This window comes from Oryctolagus cuniculus, chromosome 15 (assembly GCF_964237555.1).
Source record: "Oryctolagus cuniculus chromosome 15, mOryCun1.1, whole genome shotgun sequence".
Lineage (NCBI taxonomy): Eukaryota > Metazoa > Chordata > Mammalia > Lagomorpha > Leporidae > Oryctolagus > Oryctolagus cuniculus.
The window spans coordinates 39,660,442-39,675,499 of NC_091446.1; the positions used below are offsets into that span (position 1 = coordinate 39,660,442).

The 15,058-nt window shown below is 43.0% G+C and overlaps 1 protein-coding gene and 1 pseudogene across 2 annotated transcripts in view; one reads left to right on the forward strand and one right to left on the reverse strand.

Moving 5' to 3' along the window:
* Positions 1-15,058, forward strand: part of HTR7 (5-hydroxytryptamine receptor 7) — a 158,232-nt gene that overhangs the window by 109,023 nt on the left and 34,151 nt on the right. Inside the window, exons 3-4 of one of the 2 annotated variants that reach the window (XM_008270184.4) lie at positions 12,005-12,087; positions 12,623-14,780. The exons of the other annotated variant lie outside the window; for it this stretch is intronic. Coding sequence (XP_008268406.2) covers positions 12,005-12,087; positions 12,623-12,753 — 214 coding nt within the window. The 3' untranslated portion in view covers positions 12,754-14,780. Of the gene's footprint in view, positions 1-12,004; positions 12,088-12,622; positions 14,781-15,058 lie in introns of those variants that run through there. 2 annotated transcript variants of the gene reach the window in all.
* On the reverse strand, positions 702-1,542 carry LOC100339841 (succinate dehydrogenase cytochrome b560 subunit, mitochondrial-like; annotated as a pseudogene).

Consider the following 15,058-nt stretch of genomic DNA (forward strand, 5'->3'; position numbering starts at 1 on the left):
TGAACTTGGATTAGAAAACATTAAGTGTTTTGTTTTTCTGGAAATGCAAGACAAAGAAATAATCTTTAATACATTCAACAGTAATTTTCTGGGTTTTCCTCTTGCATCAAAGGTATATGTCTTCTTCCCAAAGCATCTCTCTCAAGAATGAACTCACCCATTTTGTCTTCATCATGTTGGGACAGGCTAATTCCCCTCCACCTCCCATTTCCTTTCAGACACTATATGTGGATACAAAAGGCCCTGGGCTCTGACCAATGAACAGAATTGTCCTTTAAGCCAGCAACCCAAGGCAATGGTACCTACAACCTCAACCCCAGTCCCCAGAGCAGAGGTCACAGAGCTGGCATTGTTTCCATTGTCCTAGGAAGAAGGAGCCAAAGCTTGACCCTCAATAAATATCAAAGCCTGATATGGAGAGAGATTAAGGTCTCTTAGGTTCAGAGTAGGCTGCAAGCTGTGGGAGGGAAAAGCAAGTTTTTGCAGCTACTCCATCTTTAGAAACAAGGGGAAAACTGGATCCTTTTCCAGTGCTGTGATTCTATAAGCTTCTCTACCACTACAGAGCTCCAAGGGGATCTGCAAGCACAGAAGGATCTAGCAAATCAAGAGAACTCTGCCCTGGCTTCAGATGAGTGCCAAACAAGCATATAAATCAATGCAATACTTTGTAGGAGGATGATGTCAGGAACTTCAACTCTTCACATAGCTGCCAGCCCTCCAGAGGACAGCGCAGTAAGAATCAAGATAATCACTCCAGATTGGTATGGCTGCTGAATCTTCAGGTCTTCTCCTAACTCCCGTTCCAGAAGTGGCGGATACCATTCCACGTGTGACACATGAGAGAAAAGACGTGCAAACTTAGCTGTATGGATTAGTGCACAGGGACTTCACAAGTTCCTAATAGGACTCAAAGCTCCTATGGAGCAAAAGGGTAGAGAAGTGAAAAAGAGAGACCCCTGCCCTCAAGGTAATACCAGTGCCACAGTGGCAAATGGATATTGTCGTGCAAAGAAACCAACTGTAGATAGTGGTGTTGGGGGGACGGCATTGTGGCTCAGTGGGTTAACGCACTGGCCTGAAGCGTCGGCATCCTATATGGGTGTCAGTTCTAGTACCGGCTGCTCCTCTTCTGATCCAGCTCTGTGCTATGGCCTGGGAAAGCAGTAGAAGATGGCCCAAGTGCTTGGGCCCCTGCACCCATGTGGGAGACCCGGAAGAAGCTCCTGGCTCCTGGCTTCGGATCGGTGCAGCTCCAGCCGTTGTGGCCAACTGGGGAGTGAACCAGCAGATGGAAGACCTCTCTCCCTCTGCCTCTCCTCTCTCTGTGTAACTCTTTCAAATAAAGAAATAAATCTTTAAAAAAAAGATAGTGATATTGGGGGATAAAGGATGGTTTGACCTTGTGTTCTTATTCCAGAAATGCTCCATCTCTTCTTTGGCTGTGGTTCCCAAAGGAACAGCATTTCTGATACCAAGTTTAGGAATAAGGTGAGCTTGGAGGCAATGGTGGCCAACATGTCTCAGCAAGAATGCAGCCATTTTGGGTTCTGACATGGACAGAAGTGACCCAAATCTTGATTTTTTTAAAAAAATTTATTTATCTGAGAGGTAGAGTTACAGACAGTGAGAGGGGGAAGACAGAGAGGAAGGTCTTTCATCTGTTGGTTCACTCCCCAAATGGCCGCAAAGTCCTGAGCTGCGCTGATCTGAAGCCAGGATCCAAGAGCTTCTTCCCCATCTCCTACGTGGGTGCAGGGGCCCAAGGATGTGGGCCATCTTCTACTGCTTTCCCAGGCCATAGCAGAGAGCTGGATCAGAAGAGGAATAACTGAGACTCAAACTGGCATCCATATGGGATGCTGGTGCTGCAGGCAGAGGATTAACCTACTCTGCCACGGCGCCGGCCCTCAAATCTTTTGTAATAAGAGAAATTTAAATACACAGCTGAGAGCCTCTTTTATGCACCCCCCCTCCTTTTAAGCCATATGTCTTTGGACAGATTCCCTAATGTCTCATTTTCTGGGTTCTTCCACCTGCAAAATGGGGATAGCACTATCCAGTACTCATAGGTGTACTGAGAGGATTCATGACTAGCAATGCCAAGAACTGAGGACAGAGCCTGATGCACTGATGCCCAGTTGATGATTGCTGCCATCTCTCATATTCCTCCTCCTCAACCCGTTCTCCTCCTTTCTTTCTCTAAAGACAGGCACTTTCCTGCTTATATTTTTTAATACATAATTATAATATGTCTTTCAAAAATTTGCATCATTGTACAAATTTTTTTCACATACTCTGCACATACTTCTGCTACCTTTTCTTCTCAGTGCTAGGTTGTTTGAGATCTCTTTATACTGGGGGATATAGAAAAAGTCCATTTATTTCAATTCCAGTATGGTATTTGGCTAATTGGATCTACTGTGTTCATTTACTTGTTTTTCTCCCATGGGCCTGCATGCCCCTCCCTCCCTCCCTCCCTCCCTTCCTTCCTCCCTCCCTCCCTCCCTCCCTCCCTCTCCTTCTCTCCTTCCCTCCCTCCCTCTCCTTCTCTCCCACCCTCCTTCCCTCCTTCTCTCCTTCTCTCCCTCTCTCCCTCCCTCCCCCCTCTCTCTCTCCTTCTCTCCTTCTCTCCTTCCCTCCTTCCCTCCTTCCCTCCTTCCCTCCTTCCCTCCCTCCCTTCCTTCCTTCCTTCCTCTGTTTCTGTAAGAAGGTATCCCAGCCTTTCTGAGATCACCCTGCCGGATGTCATCATGCCTTCAAATTAGGATTACCCTAAGGGCTGAAGAAGTTAACTTCTTGTGGCACAGCCATAGCCCCTTTCTCCTTTTAATACAAACCTGTTGGGATGCTCTGCCCCAGGGTACTGTTCTTCAAATTAGGGTGTGTGCACTGAACTAGCCCCCACCTCCACCTACTCACGTGCACACACATGCATCTGAGTACTGCCTGCACACATTGTGCATGCTCATGCACAGGCTGAGGGTCTTCTCCTGTATGAGTGGCTGCTTAAGCAATTTCCATAGCCTGTAATTGATGTGCAAGTGGCCACTGCCTCACTCACTGTCATCTTCTCCCATACCTACAGTAAACATTGTTTGTTGTTTACTGAAATTTGACTTTAACTTGGCATCATGTGTGCAGGTGTGTGTGTGTGTGTGTGAGTTTGCTAAATATGGCAACCCTAGTAGAGTTAGAAATGGTATTTTGACGCATGCTGGGATCATCTGAATTCAGATACACAAGTCAAGTAGAGTGGGGGGAGGATACTTTTTGTTGAATGATCTCTCCTGTTCCTTCTCCTGACTGTCTGGGAACATGCTGCTCTGGAGAGGGAGTCCTGGGAGGGAGGAGTAAGAAACATAGAAGGCATTGGTGTCTTTTGTCATGGGAACACAGAACTCAGGCCAGCGCCTTGGACTTTACCCACTTGGGAATATTCAGACTGAGAAGCACAATTCTGTTGAGAAGCACCCTCTGGATTTTTCACCCTGAGAAAGGAGAAAAAGCTGGGAGACTCTTTCTTACAGAGATTCTGCCTTTGCCCACCTGCACAATTTGGAGGTGGTGACCAAGTCCATATTCATTTCCTACAGAACAGCATCACCGTTGGAGCAAAATAAACATAGGTTGGAAATAGGTTTGTGTTTTTTAGTTCCTTCAACATTTACTCAGACTTGTACCTTTGCCAGATGACTGTTGTGTACTATGAATCCATGTCCACTTTTCATTTGGATTGAAGTTTCCTGCTCATTGTTACTCATCAACTACTTCTTGGCTCATTTGTTGAGTCTTACCTACTTATTGTGACTTAGGCAACTTGACAGGCATCTGTAGGGAATCTAGCTGTAAAATGTGCCCTTAGTCATTAATATACTATCAGTATGCCTTGCACTGCTAATAGCTTCCTTCCTTTTATTTTGCTGTTAATTTACAGCGAACCATTTTACATTTTGGCAGTAACTAGTATTCGTCTCTTAGATACATCAACAAAGCAAAAAAAATCTATTAATTTCATTAAAAGATACATTTCCAGGGTGGGTATTTAGCCTAATGATTAAGATGCCCACATCCTATTATCAGAGTACTTGGAAGCTGACTTCCTGGATCCAACTTCCAACTCCAGCTTTCTGCTAATACGGACCCTGGGAAGCAGAAGGCAATGGCTCAATTTGCTGAGTGCTTACCTGGATTGAGTTCCTGGCTCCCAGGTTTGGTCCTGGTTCAGCCTTGGCTATTACAGGAATTTGGAACCTGAACTAGTACATGGGAGCTCTCTTCTGTCTGTCTGTCTCCACCTCTTAAAAGAAAAATTAAAATACTACATTTTTATATTTAGCAATTATCACAATATATCATGTTTAGCTTTTGATTAATAGTAATTTAGTAGTAATTAAGTGAATTTAATAAATGCTTAAAATAGAATTGATGATAATTTTAAATCAAGAAAAATGTTTTCATTCTCATAGTCTTATTAAAGTCATAAGAAAAAGTTTTGCTATATTTCATTATATACACATTTCTGTAACAGAAATGTACAGTGATCAACAAGAGATATGCAACTCTAAAACTATGTATTGTTAAGATAAGCCTCAATAGTAAAGTGTAATGGAAATATAAGTAAAAAATAGGAAAAAATGAAAAATTTTTGGATGTGAAAAAAGAGCTGCTTTCTGTACTTTTAAAAAATAGTTGGTAATGAGTACCTGTTACCACTTTTAAACAGATTTAAACGAATGACACTGCAGTTTTATTTTAAAATGTCAGGACAGCTCATCCTCTCTATCTAAGGGATCTGCATTATCAGATTCAATCATCCACAGATTGAAAATACTTGGGAAAAAAATGTGTCTATCCTGGATGTGTACTGGCTTCTTTTCTTGTCATTATTCCCTAAACAATACAGTATAACAGGTATTTACATAGCGCTTATATGGTATTATGTATTGTAACTAATCTAGCTATGATTTAAAGGATAAGGGAGGTTCTGGGCAAATACTGTGCCATATTATAAGGGACTTGAGCACCCTCAGATTTTAGTACTTTCTGGGGATCCTGGGCCCAACTCCCAATGATACCAATGATAATTGTATTTATAAAAATTTGAAAATTACATCTTTTGCAAGTATTTAAAATTTAAGATTGAACATTTACACATCTATTTAAAAGTTTGTAAGTGGGGTAGACATTGAGGTACAGTGGCTTAAGCTGCTAAGATGCCGGCATCCTGCATTGGAGTGCTGGTTTGAGTCCAGGCTACTTGGCTTCTGATCCAGCTCACTGCTAAAATGCTTGGGAATCAGCAAATTATGGCTCAAATACTTGAATTCTTGCCACCACATTGGGGACCCAGATCGAGTTCCTAGCTTCTCTGTCTTTTTCTCTCTGTGTTGCTCTGCCTTTCAGGTAAATAAATAAATATGTACATACATAAACCTTTAAAATTTGTAAGTGAATGCATAGTTTTCTGAAATTCTTTTATGGAGTACAAATGAAAAAAATGTAGATACCCAATGACTCTTCAGTATGTCCAAAGTGGAATTGCTATGTAGGAAGGTATGTGTATCCTTAATAGATCTTGCCAGATTCCAAGGGGTTATCCCATTTTACACCCGTCAAGAGTGTATGAGAGTTCCCTTTTTTGGATTTTCTCAAAGCTTTAATCTGTTGTCCACCTGAGGATGTAAAGGCTATATCTTTGTGATTTTAAGTTTGCTCTTCCCTGATTACCAGTGAGGTTGAACATTTCATGTGTTTATTGGACATTTGGATGTCCCCTTCTGTAAATTGCCTGTGATTAATGGACACATTTTTAATGTAAGAAGCTAGTTTTATAACGTTGACTTTTACAGCTTATTTTTGGGGGAAAGCACCTTTAAATTTCCTTTACTGTTCTAATTCTCAATGTAGTCCCTAATTAGCTAGAAATATTTCCCTTGACAAAGCATTCTTATTTTTAATTTGTCCCCAGAGGGTTTCCTTTGTAGGAGTTAATTGCTGATTTTATTTTTGCATATAAGGCATCAAACCATCTGGACGCTTCTGAGTACATGATGACAACTACATATTTCTATATGGCTAGATATACAGGTAACTCAATGCAAGTTCATAAAAATTATAAAAGCAACTAGTCAGCGGAATAAAAACCTAGGGTCATTTTGATTAGTTTAATAAGATCTGAATTTTTTTTTGACCCAAATTTGTGTAGAAATAGGGTCTCCTCAGGGCCAGTGTTATACAGCTGTCTGCAGTGTCAGCATCTTATATGGGCTGTGGTTCAATTCCTGGCTGCTCCGCTTCCAATCCAGCTCCCTGCTAATGCACCTGGGAAAGCAGTGGAGGGAGGATGGACCAAGTGCTCAGGGCCCCTGCACCCATGTGGGAGCTCCTGGCTCCTGGCTTCAGCATGGCCCAGCTCTGATGGTTGCAGCCATTGGGGAGTGAACCAGAGGATGGAAGACACTACACACACTCTCTTTCTCCTCCTGTCTCTGTCACTCTGCATTTCAAGTAAAGTTAAAAAAAAAAAAATTAAAGAACCAGCTCACAATTATTGGAAACATAAAGCAACCAAGAATACATTCAAGAAGAAAGTCCTCAAAAAAAATATAGGGTCTCCTCCCAAGTCATTCAGTGATTATTTGAACTGGTCGAAGCAATGGTCAAAAACTGAGTCACGGGAATGAAACTGGTTTGTGGAATGGGCTGAACCTCAAGGGGCACACAGGAAATGGTACTAATTTCCCTTTGATTATCAGGTTCCCTTTCTGGACCTTGGATGCTACCTTGGAGAAAGCTCAAAACTTTCTTGTGTTGTAGAGGTCAGAAAAATTTCTTTGATGAAGATTCACTTTTGAGGATTCAGTAGTCCAGTGTGAACTAGAGAAAACTTCAGTTCCAAAGCCAGTTACAGTGTTCTATTCCCTAGCTCCATGCTGACCTGCTGTCTGTAACTATCTTCTCTTTTCCTCTCTGGTTGGAAAAGAAGTGGGGATTAGGGGAGACAAAGGCATGAGAGAAAGAGACAAATTAGTTTTACTTAGTTGGTGACATTTATGGTTCCGCGATATGGCACTTGTCCTTGGTGCTGGTAGTTTAAGGTGGTTTTGTAAATATTTTTTTATGTGGGTTCTGTGCTCTCCATATAACTTTTCTGTGAAACTCCCATTGCTTGTGCCAGTGGCCACACCACACCCTCTTGCTGCTGTATCTTCTGGTTCTAGCAGGCAGTACTACTGCTGGGTGTCTTCTTCTAGGCAGCTCCAGCCCAGCTCCTTCTGTGACAGCAGTTTTGCTCCAGGGCAATCTCACAAGTCTCAGGCACATCAAACATTACCAGTGCAGGTGCTGTTACTAGGACTTTCTCCTCCCTTTGCTGTGGAGGTCTGTTACAGCCAGGCCCCCACATTCAGGATCTCCTAGGCCATGGCTACTCAAAGTGTGGTCCAGGGATCAGCAGCATCCTGTGGAACTTTGTTAGAAAAGCAGAACCACATGTTCCAACCCCTGACAACTGAATTGGAATCTTCCAACCATCATCCGCAGGTGCTATGGTTGGCTGAAGTCTGAGTGTCCCCCAAGAGTCACTGTGATTGGCAGCTTCATCCGCTGAGTGTTGGTGTTGGAAAGTGCTGTGTGTCGCTCCCCCTCTTCGTGGAGGAACGACACAGGACCCTGCGCTGTTCTTTTGTCTGCTCGGCCTTCCCCGGGTTTGCTGCTGGTTCTTCCCGGGTTGGCTACTATCCCTTCCACCTCCGTGGAAGGGCAGTTCCCCCTGGCCACATTCCCCACTTCCGCAGGGGAGCGGCACACCGCCGGCCGGCTCTTCTCGGGGGCTGCACAGGTGTTCCCTCAGATGTTCCCCTTAGATGTTCCCCATAGATGTTCCCGGTGCATGCCGTCTCTCTCCTCCTTTATAGTCCTCCTCCGCCAATCCCAACTCGGCTGCCCACACGCCGAGTACGCTGCTCTCCAATCAGGAGCAAGTCCTACAGTTTATTAGTTGAACTGGAGGCAGCTGTGCGGAAGCTGTTTACTTCTCTCCCAGCGCCATATTGTGGGAGAGCAGATGCATAGAATAAGTCTTAATTCCAGTAACTCAGTCTAGTCCGGTTTGCTCCCCACACTGTGGAAGCTTTAGAAGGTGGGGTCACTGGGGGTGTACTCTCAGGAGGTGGTTCTCCTGTGCCTCCTCGGTAGTTCTTGCAGGAGGGTTGTTAGAAAGAGCCTGGACTGGGCCCCACTCAGCCTTTCGCTGATGGGATATGTAAATACTCGCCTGCCCCGACCCATTACTCTGCCCTTGTGACCCTCCATGGAGCTGCAGTCAAGAGAGATGGCCCTCACCAGGGCTGAGCTCATGCAAGCTGCATGCCCTTGCACCTCCAAAACTGAGTGAAAACAAACACCTCTTCTTCATAAGCAGTCGGTGTAAGACATTTCATTAAAGTGATGAAAAGCTGACTGACACACCAGGTGATTCTTAGGCACGTTAGCTTTTGAAAATCCTGACGTATGTATTCAGGTTAACCACTAAACACCAGGGGACTCGTGTCTGGGTCCTCTCTAACTCTCTTAACTAATGCCAGCCTTTTGCCTGGAAGAGGTAGGCAAGGGTTGGATTGGAAGGGGCTGAGGAACAGAGAATTAAACAGATGTGGGAAGGTACAGTGAGTCCTAAGCTGCTTTGCTATAAGCAGACTGCCTGTAGGGTACAACAGGGTTCACTTCTGTTGGACTTGAGGTACAGGAAGGAAGGGATTTCCTAAGATGGGTACTGTCATAGGAGACCCTCCCCCTATTAGTCTCTGATATCAGAGGGCTGAGATATCCCCATAGTACATGTGCATAAAACTAAGCCCATCTGACCCTCAGTCTCATCTCCCCTTTTTGGCCCAAGGTGTTTTCCGATACAGTTACCTGGAATTAGTGGCAGGGAATAAGAGGGTGAATCTGTCCTGGCAGGTTGGCACTGGAGCTAACCTAATGCAGTTTTACAGCCTGGATTTGCATCATCTTGGGGACCATAAGCTTCTCAGTTTGGTTTGATGTGGGTCAGGGTGAGCTGGTCATGCTTCTGGACACCTGGAACTCTCACATCAAATCCCCTCTGGAGAAAGACATATTAAGTCTAGTCTTCACAGATCCCCTTTAAAATTTTCCAGGGACAATGAGCTGTACATAGTAAACAAATAAATATGTCAGGAGATAAGTAAGAACCAGCAGAAAAACACTGACAGCAGAAACAGACTGTTTGTAAACTACAGGTATTAAAATTTTAGATAGATTCTAAAGAAGAAATAACAATATAAAACTAAATATTTTATGAATAAATAAAAATTCAAATATAAAACATGGAGAGAAGCAAAAAAATAAATACTAAATTATATGAACTTTGATTTTTTTGGCAAATGCAGCCTAATGTTTTATATATGAAGTACATTAAAAGTGGCTTCAAAGGAAAGGATTTTTGCTCTGTGATTGCCTAGGTACTCTTCTGATTACTGTACGAATGGCCAGAAGAAGAGCCCAGCATGAGCATACAAATTCTGTTAATGCTCCGAGCACTTTTCCTTTTGAAAACTTTTTAGTGAAACATTTTATGTTTGGTAAGGTGCAGAAGAAGTTTTACATGTATGCATACCAGGCAACTGCCATCCCCTTCACAGTTGAGTGTTTATAGCACCCCGACAGATCACACCTCTACCATTCAACCACCCACACCGGGGAGCAGTGTTCTCTTGCTCGGTTAGTTTTGCCCATTTTTGGGCTATATACAGGTAGAGACATATAATATGTACTTTTAGAATATCTGGTTTCTTTCAATCAGTGTTCCGTTTGTGATAGTCATCCCTATTGCTGTGTATATAGCATTTGCCTTTTATCTCTCAAAGCTGTATATTCCATTTTGTGGATACTGCACAATTTATCTGTTGTATTCTTGACAGATGATTGGGCTGCTTCCACGTGGAGACCATAATGCTGTTATGATCATTTTCGTACATGTTTTGCTGAAAACACAACCAATCAACTCTTATGAAAGAATACCCTGAAGTGGAATTGTTGGCCCACAGATGCTATGTGTAGTTAGCTTTAGTAAACTGCCTAACAGTTGTAGAAAGTGGTTAGACCTATTTATATTTTAAACATCAATGCATGACCATTCTCTATAAACCTTTAATTTGCCTTCCAAATTAAGAGCATCTGTTATTGCCAATTGGATGTTAATGAATTTCTCCAAAGCCTTTGAATGGCAAAGGCTTGGAAAAGGAAAGTTTGTGGTAACTCTGTCAGGGAAGCTGTCAGCTGTCTGTATAGAGGAACAGAGCCAGGAGATGAGCAGAGTTCTAATAAAACCACTTAAGTTCTTGAATGCTATAGTGCCTGAGGCCCCCTTCACCCTGACCTTTTCCAGTTGTACAAGCTAGTAAATTAGAGCCTGAAGTTAGTTTAAATTGGCTTTCTGACACCAGCCATCGAGAGAATCCTGAATAGAGCACCTGAATTGAAAGGAACATTGCAAAGACTCTTGTCTTCCTGTTTCTGATATCGCCAAGTTCCCATTTTTAAGAAAGACCATTTTCCCTCTCCAGCTCTGTCATACAACATTTTATACCTCTATAGCTACAAATTATGCCATATGGTGTGTGCCTCTAACATTGCACGTGGGGACAGTTGGAATTCCTGGGAGTGTTTGCCCAGGTTTGCAGCTGTAGGCATGTGGGATTTTCTAGACCTGCGTGATTTTTAGGTTGGGGCCAAATAATATGAAGATAAATCTACTTTCTTATCTTCCACACAAAGTTTACTAATCTATTAACAGCTGAAAGCAGAAAATCCTCAGAATGGGATTGTTCATCAGATCACCCTCATTTTGAATACACTGGATTTTTATGTCTGAAATACTAAGGGATTTGTATGCTGGAGAAGTTCATGGTATAGGGGAGTGGGCACTTCTGGCAGCACACAGCATCCTGAAAGACTAGCTCTGATGCTGCGTTAATGTAGGAGACACTGCCAATACCCCAGTGCAAGAAGTGCCGAGTCAGAGGATCTTTGCATGTAGAAGTTCTCATCGTTCTCAAGGTCTGGGCAAGAAGAGAGAAGAGAGTAGAGAAGGAAAGAGTCCCCGAGCTTCCCAGTGTGGTGTGACACAGCTCTGGCTCTCCTTGTGATGCTTTGTGCCTCCAATTTTATTTACTTATTTATTTGAGAGAGAGAAAGAAGAGGAGGAGGAAGAAGGCAGAGAGAGAGAGAGAGAGAGAGAGAGAGAGAGAGAGAGAACAAGCGTGAACTTCCATCCTCTGTTTCATTCCCCCAAATGCCTGCAAAGGCCAGGAACTGGGAACTCAGTCCATGTCTGTCATGTGGGTGACAGGGACCCAATTACTTGAGCCATCACCACTGCCTCCCAGGATCTGCAAAACAGAGAGCAGAAATCTGTTTTCTTGACAGATGTTAATAACAAATTTTTGGAACTCATTGAAATTAACTCGAGTCATTTTTTAAATATTTTTATACCAAAAATTTAATTTCCACAAAATGATTTCCTATATCCAATCAAAGCCGGCACACCCTTTTCTCAGTAACTTAAACGAATCAGTGACTTGCCCAATGAAAACAAGACAGTGTCTCTTAACCCAGTTCTACTTGAAAAGAATATGCTGGATTTTCAGTGCAATGAACATCTGACGTACAAGCTAGTATCGTGTGTGCAGGTTTCACTATGATTTGGGAAGTTCTGGCTGCTGTCACCACTGAGATGCATAGCTGTGGCTAGGACTGGGCTCGTGCACAGAAGTGTTCATGAAATAAATTCTCCGAAATTGGATGCTGTATGGAACCAGCTGCCCCAGGCTTCACAGATGCACCTCCCTCTTTGGACCCTGTGAGTCACAGGAGACACAAGGGCATCTTTTATGAGTATGATTATGGTTCTTGTTGTTGCGATTCCTTGTCCCATTCCTTCTGTTCCTTGTCATCTCAACCCACTCTTTCCATGTAGGTACTCTCCCCACTCTGTAGGACAGTCCTTGCTGTCTGATAACCAGTTTCTCCTTGCTGCGCTTCTGTTTCTACTACACGAGGGTAAGTCTGGGGGCTTGCGTAAGTCCTAGATAAGGTCAGGCTGCACGTGGAGCAGACATCACTGAAGGTGTGCACAAGGGCATCGACATAGAATCCATTAGGGGGGTGCCTTCCTCAGAGTCCGGCCACTAGCCCCTCTGGGAGGGAAGCTTCCTGACGTGTCTGTTGGCTCCCCCCAGCACACCTGCCCACCGCGGGAAGGCCTCAAGCAGGCTCATCTGTTCTGCTACCACATGAAGTGAAGGGGAGTGGGTCAGTTCTGAAGTTGCCCCTCATCTATTCTAAGAGGCCACTGGTTGTAAGACGTGGCATCGTTTTATGCACCTCTTTATCACGGGGATTTATTTTTTTCAAAGTGGTAGGGGAACCAAAAAGCAAAGTGAGGGAGCCAGGGGCTAGCAGCCAAGGAGCTCTCTCCTCACCCCTGAAGGATGAGGGGAGGAGGATCCTTGAGCCAGGGAGGAAACTGGGGGGTGGGGAGCCGGGGGTGAACGCTCTGCTCTCACTCTCCCCTCTCCCTACCATCTCCTGCCAGGCCTGTCCACTGGTCCCAGCCATCCTGAAGCCAAAGGGTCCAGGAGCACCTCAGCTCCACAAGAAGTGAGGCCAGCAGGCCCGCAAGGCCAAGTAGAAGATGTGTCTGGTACAGCTACGAAGGAAGAATAGTTGCAATTCGACTGCGGGATGCTGCTCTCCTCATTTGCAATTTTCGTTTTTCACTTGCTGAAAGAACTCTGTTACCCAGAGAAATGGATTATTTTTTATCATGTCCCTTTCTGGGTTTACAATTGCACTTCAGTGTAAACAATGGCGTAATCTTTTGAAAACCTTGTGTGGCAGACTTTTTTTCCCCCAGAGATGACTGTGAATAATGGCTCTTGTTCCTCACGTGTTTCTAGAATGTCACTCCTTTCCACACTGAGAGGGGCAGGCTGATTTCGCCTCACGTGAGCCGGACTCGCACGTAAATTGGAAGAACCCAGCAGAGGTGCTGCTGAATGGCTTCTGAAACCAGATTGGAAAAGCAGATGTGACTTTGACCTTGCCTGCTGGTTCCAGTCTCTGTGGAGCCCAGAGCCTCTGTGTCTACAAGTCTGACTACCTTGTGGCTGCCACACTATGAGAAAGATCAGACTGGTCCAACTGAAGAAGGGTCACGTGGCCAAGCCTGGAGACTTCGTGAAGAAAGAGGCTTTGCTGGTTTCCAGTCGCTGTGTTTCCCTCCACGTCTGCTGGTGCTGTGCCAGCCACAAATGGAGTGCTGTCTAGGGGAGATTTCCTAACCAGAACCACCCTGCCAAACCCTTCCTGAATACTCAGCTCACAGAAACTGTGCAAGATAAAATGATTCTTGTAAGCCACCAAGGTTTGAGGTGATCGATGATACAGCAACAGTAACCAAAGTAAATGTATATCTGTGTGTTGGAATATGTATATTCAACAAGTGTAGTTCCAATAATGCATTCAATTAATTGAAGTGATGACAATCCGAAGACCTATGGCCAAGTTTGCACACACACAGGCAACGACAGCTATGTCATGTCATAGCCAACAGCAGTTGTGAGATACATCTATTTTAAGACCCAACCTAGTGAAGGAAAATCTGGGGGAAAAATGTGCCATGTAGGATTGATGAAATTTTGTAATATGGATGTAGAGGGTGGGACAAAGATAGTGAAAAGCATTAGTGGACTTGTTGGTAAACCAATTTGTTTTGAAAGAACTGAGTATTTTTTAGTTAAAATGACATTGGCTTATGTTCATTGGCAAGAAATGTGAAATGCAAAAAACTGAAAAGACAATAAAAGCCACTAAAATTTTACCATCTAGAAATAAATATCCGGGATTTTAAATGTATTTGCACACACATATAAATATCATCCTACACTGCAGGCTGTTTTTTCCCTATTCAGAAACATGCTGACATCATGTTTCTGCATAATAGATAATGACATCCTGTGAGTATCTCATTTGCTTAACCAGTTATCTGATGATGGACCTTTTTTTTTTTTTTTTGTCTTTCCAACTTTGCTATTGTGGATGGTAACAGAGAAGGCATATTTGTGCATCTATGCTTTCCCTAGTGTGTGATTATCTCTTTGTGGAGAATTTGCAAACATAAGAGTATTGGATTTAATGAGATTTACTTATAATTGATTATAAGCATCACTACAATTATAATTGTGACATGAGTTGACAAAATTCCTCTCAGAAAAGGTTGTGTTCATTTATATGCCATCAACAACTTTTGATAATGCCAGTATTTTCCTCCTTTGACTGTATTTGCTTTTTTGTTATTTATCTAATGCCAATGTTATGGTTTAAAGCAAGTTCTTTTTTATTGTTTCTATTTGTATTTTGGAAATAATGCAACTGAGCATCTTTTTCTGTTTTGGCCATTTTAATTTCATCTTTCGTGAATCGATTGTTCATAGTCTTTGACCACTTTCCTTTTACAGTTGATTCACAAGAGCTCCTTGCATAGCGGTAGGAGGAGTGGTAACTCTTTACCCTGTGTGTTACTACATTGTTTTTCCCGAGTCTTTCAAACTTCTATACATTTTGGTGTTTCTGTTTTTTGTTGCCCAACAATATTTAAATTCTATGTAAATTCATTTTTCTTCTATGGTTTCTGGCTTTGGTGTCAAGAAAGATTTGTTTCACTCTATTGTTATTAAAAGTGTTTACTCATACTTTTGTTTCAAGTGTTCCATTTATTATACATTTTAATCTAACTGGAGTTTAATTTATGCAGTTTAATTTTTCTCCTAACACAGTAGTCAGCTGCCCCAGATTCTTCAGTGAATAATCAACATTTCTCTTGTGATTTGAAATGCCACATTTGTCACACACTAAATTCTCATAGTACTTGAGTCTGTTTTTCAGGTTCTCTACTGTGTCCCTTGGCAGTATGTCTTTTTTTGGGCCAATGCCATCAGTCTTACTGCTGTTGTTATTACTATTCTTGCTT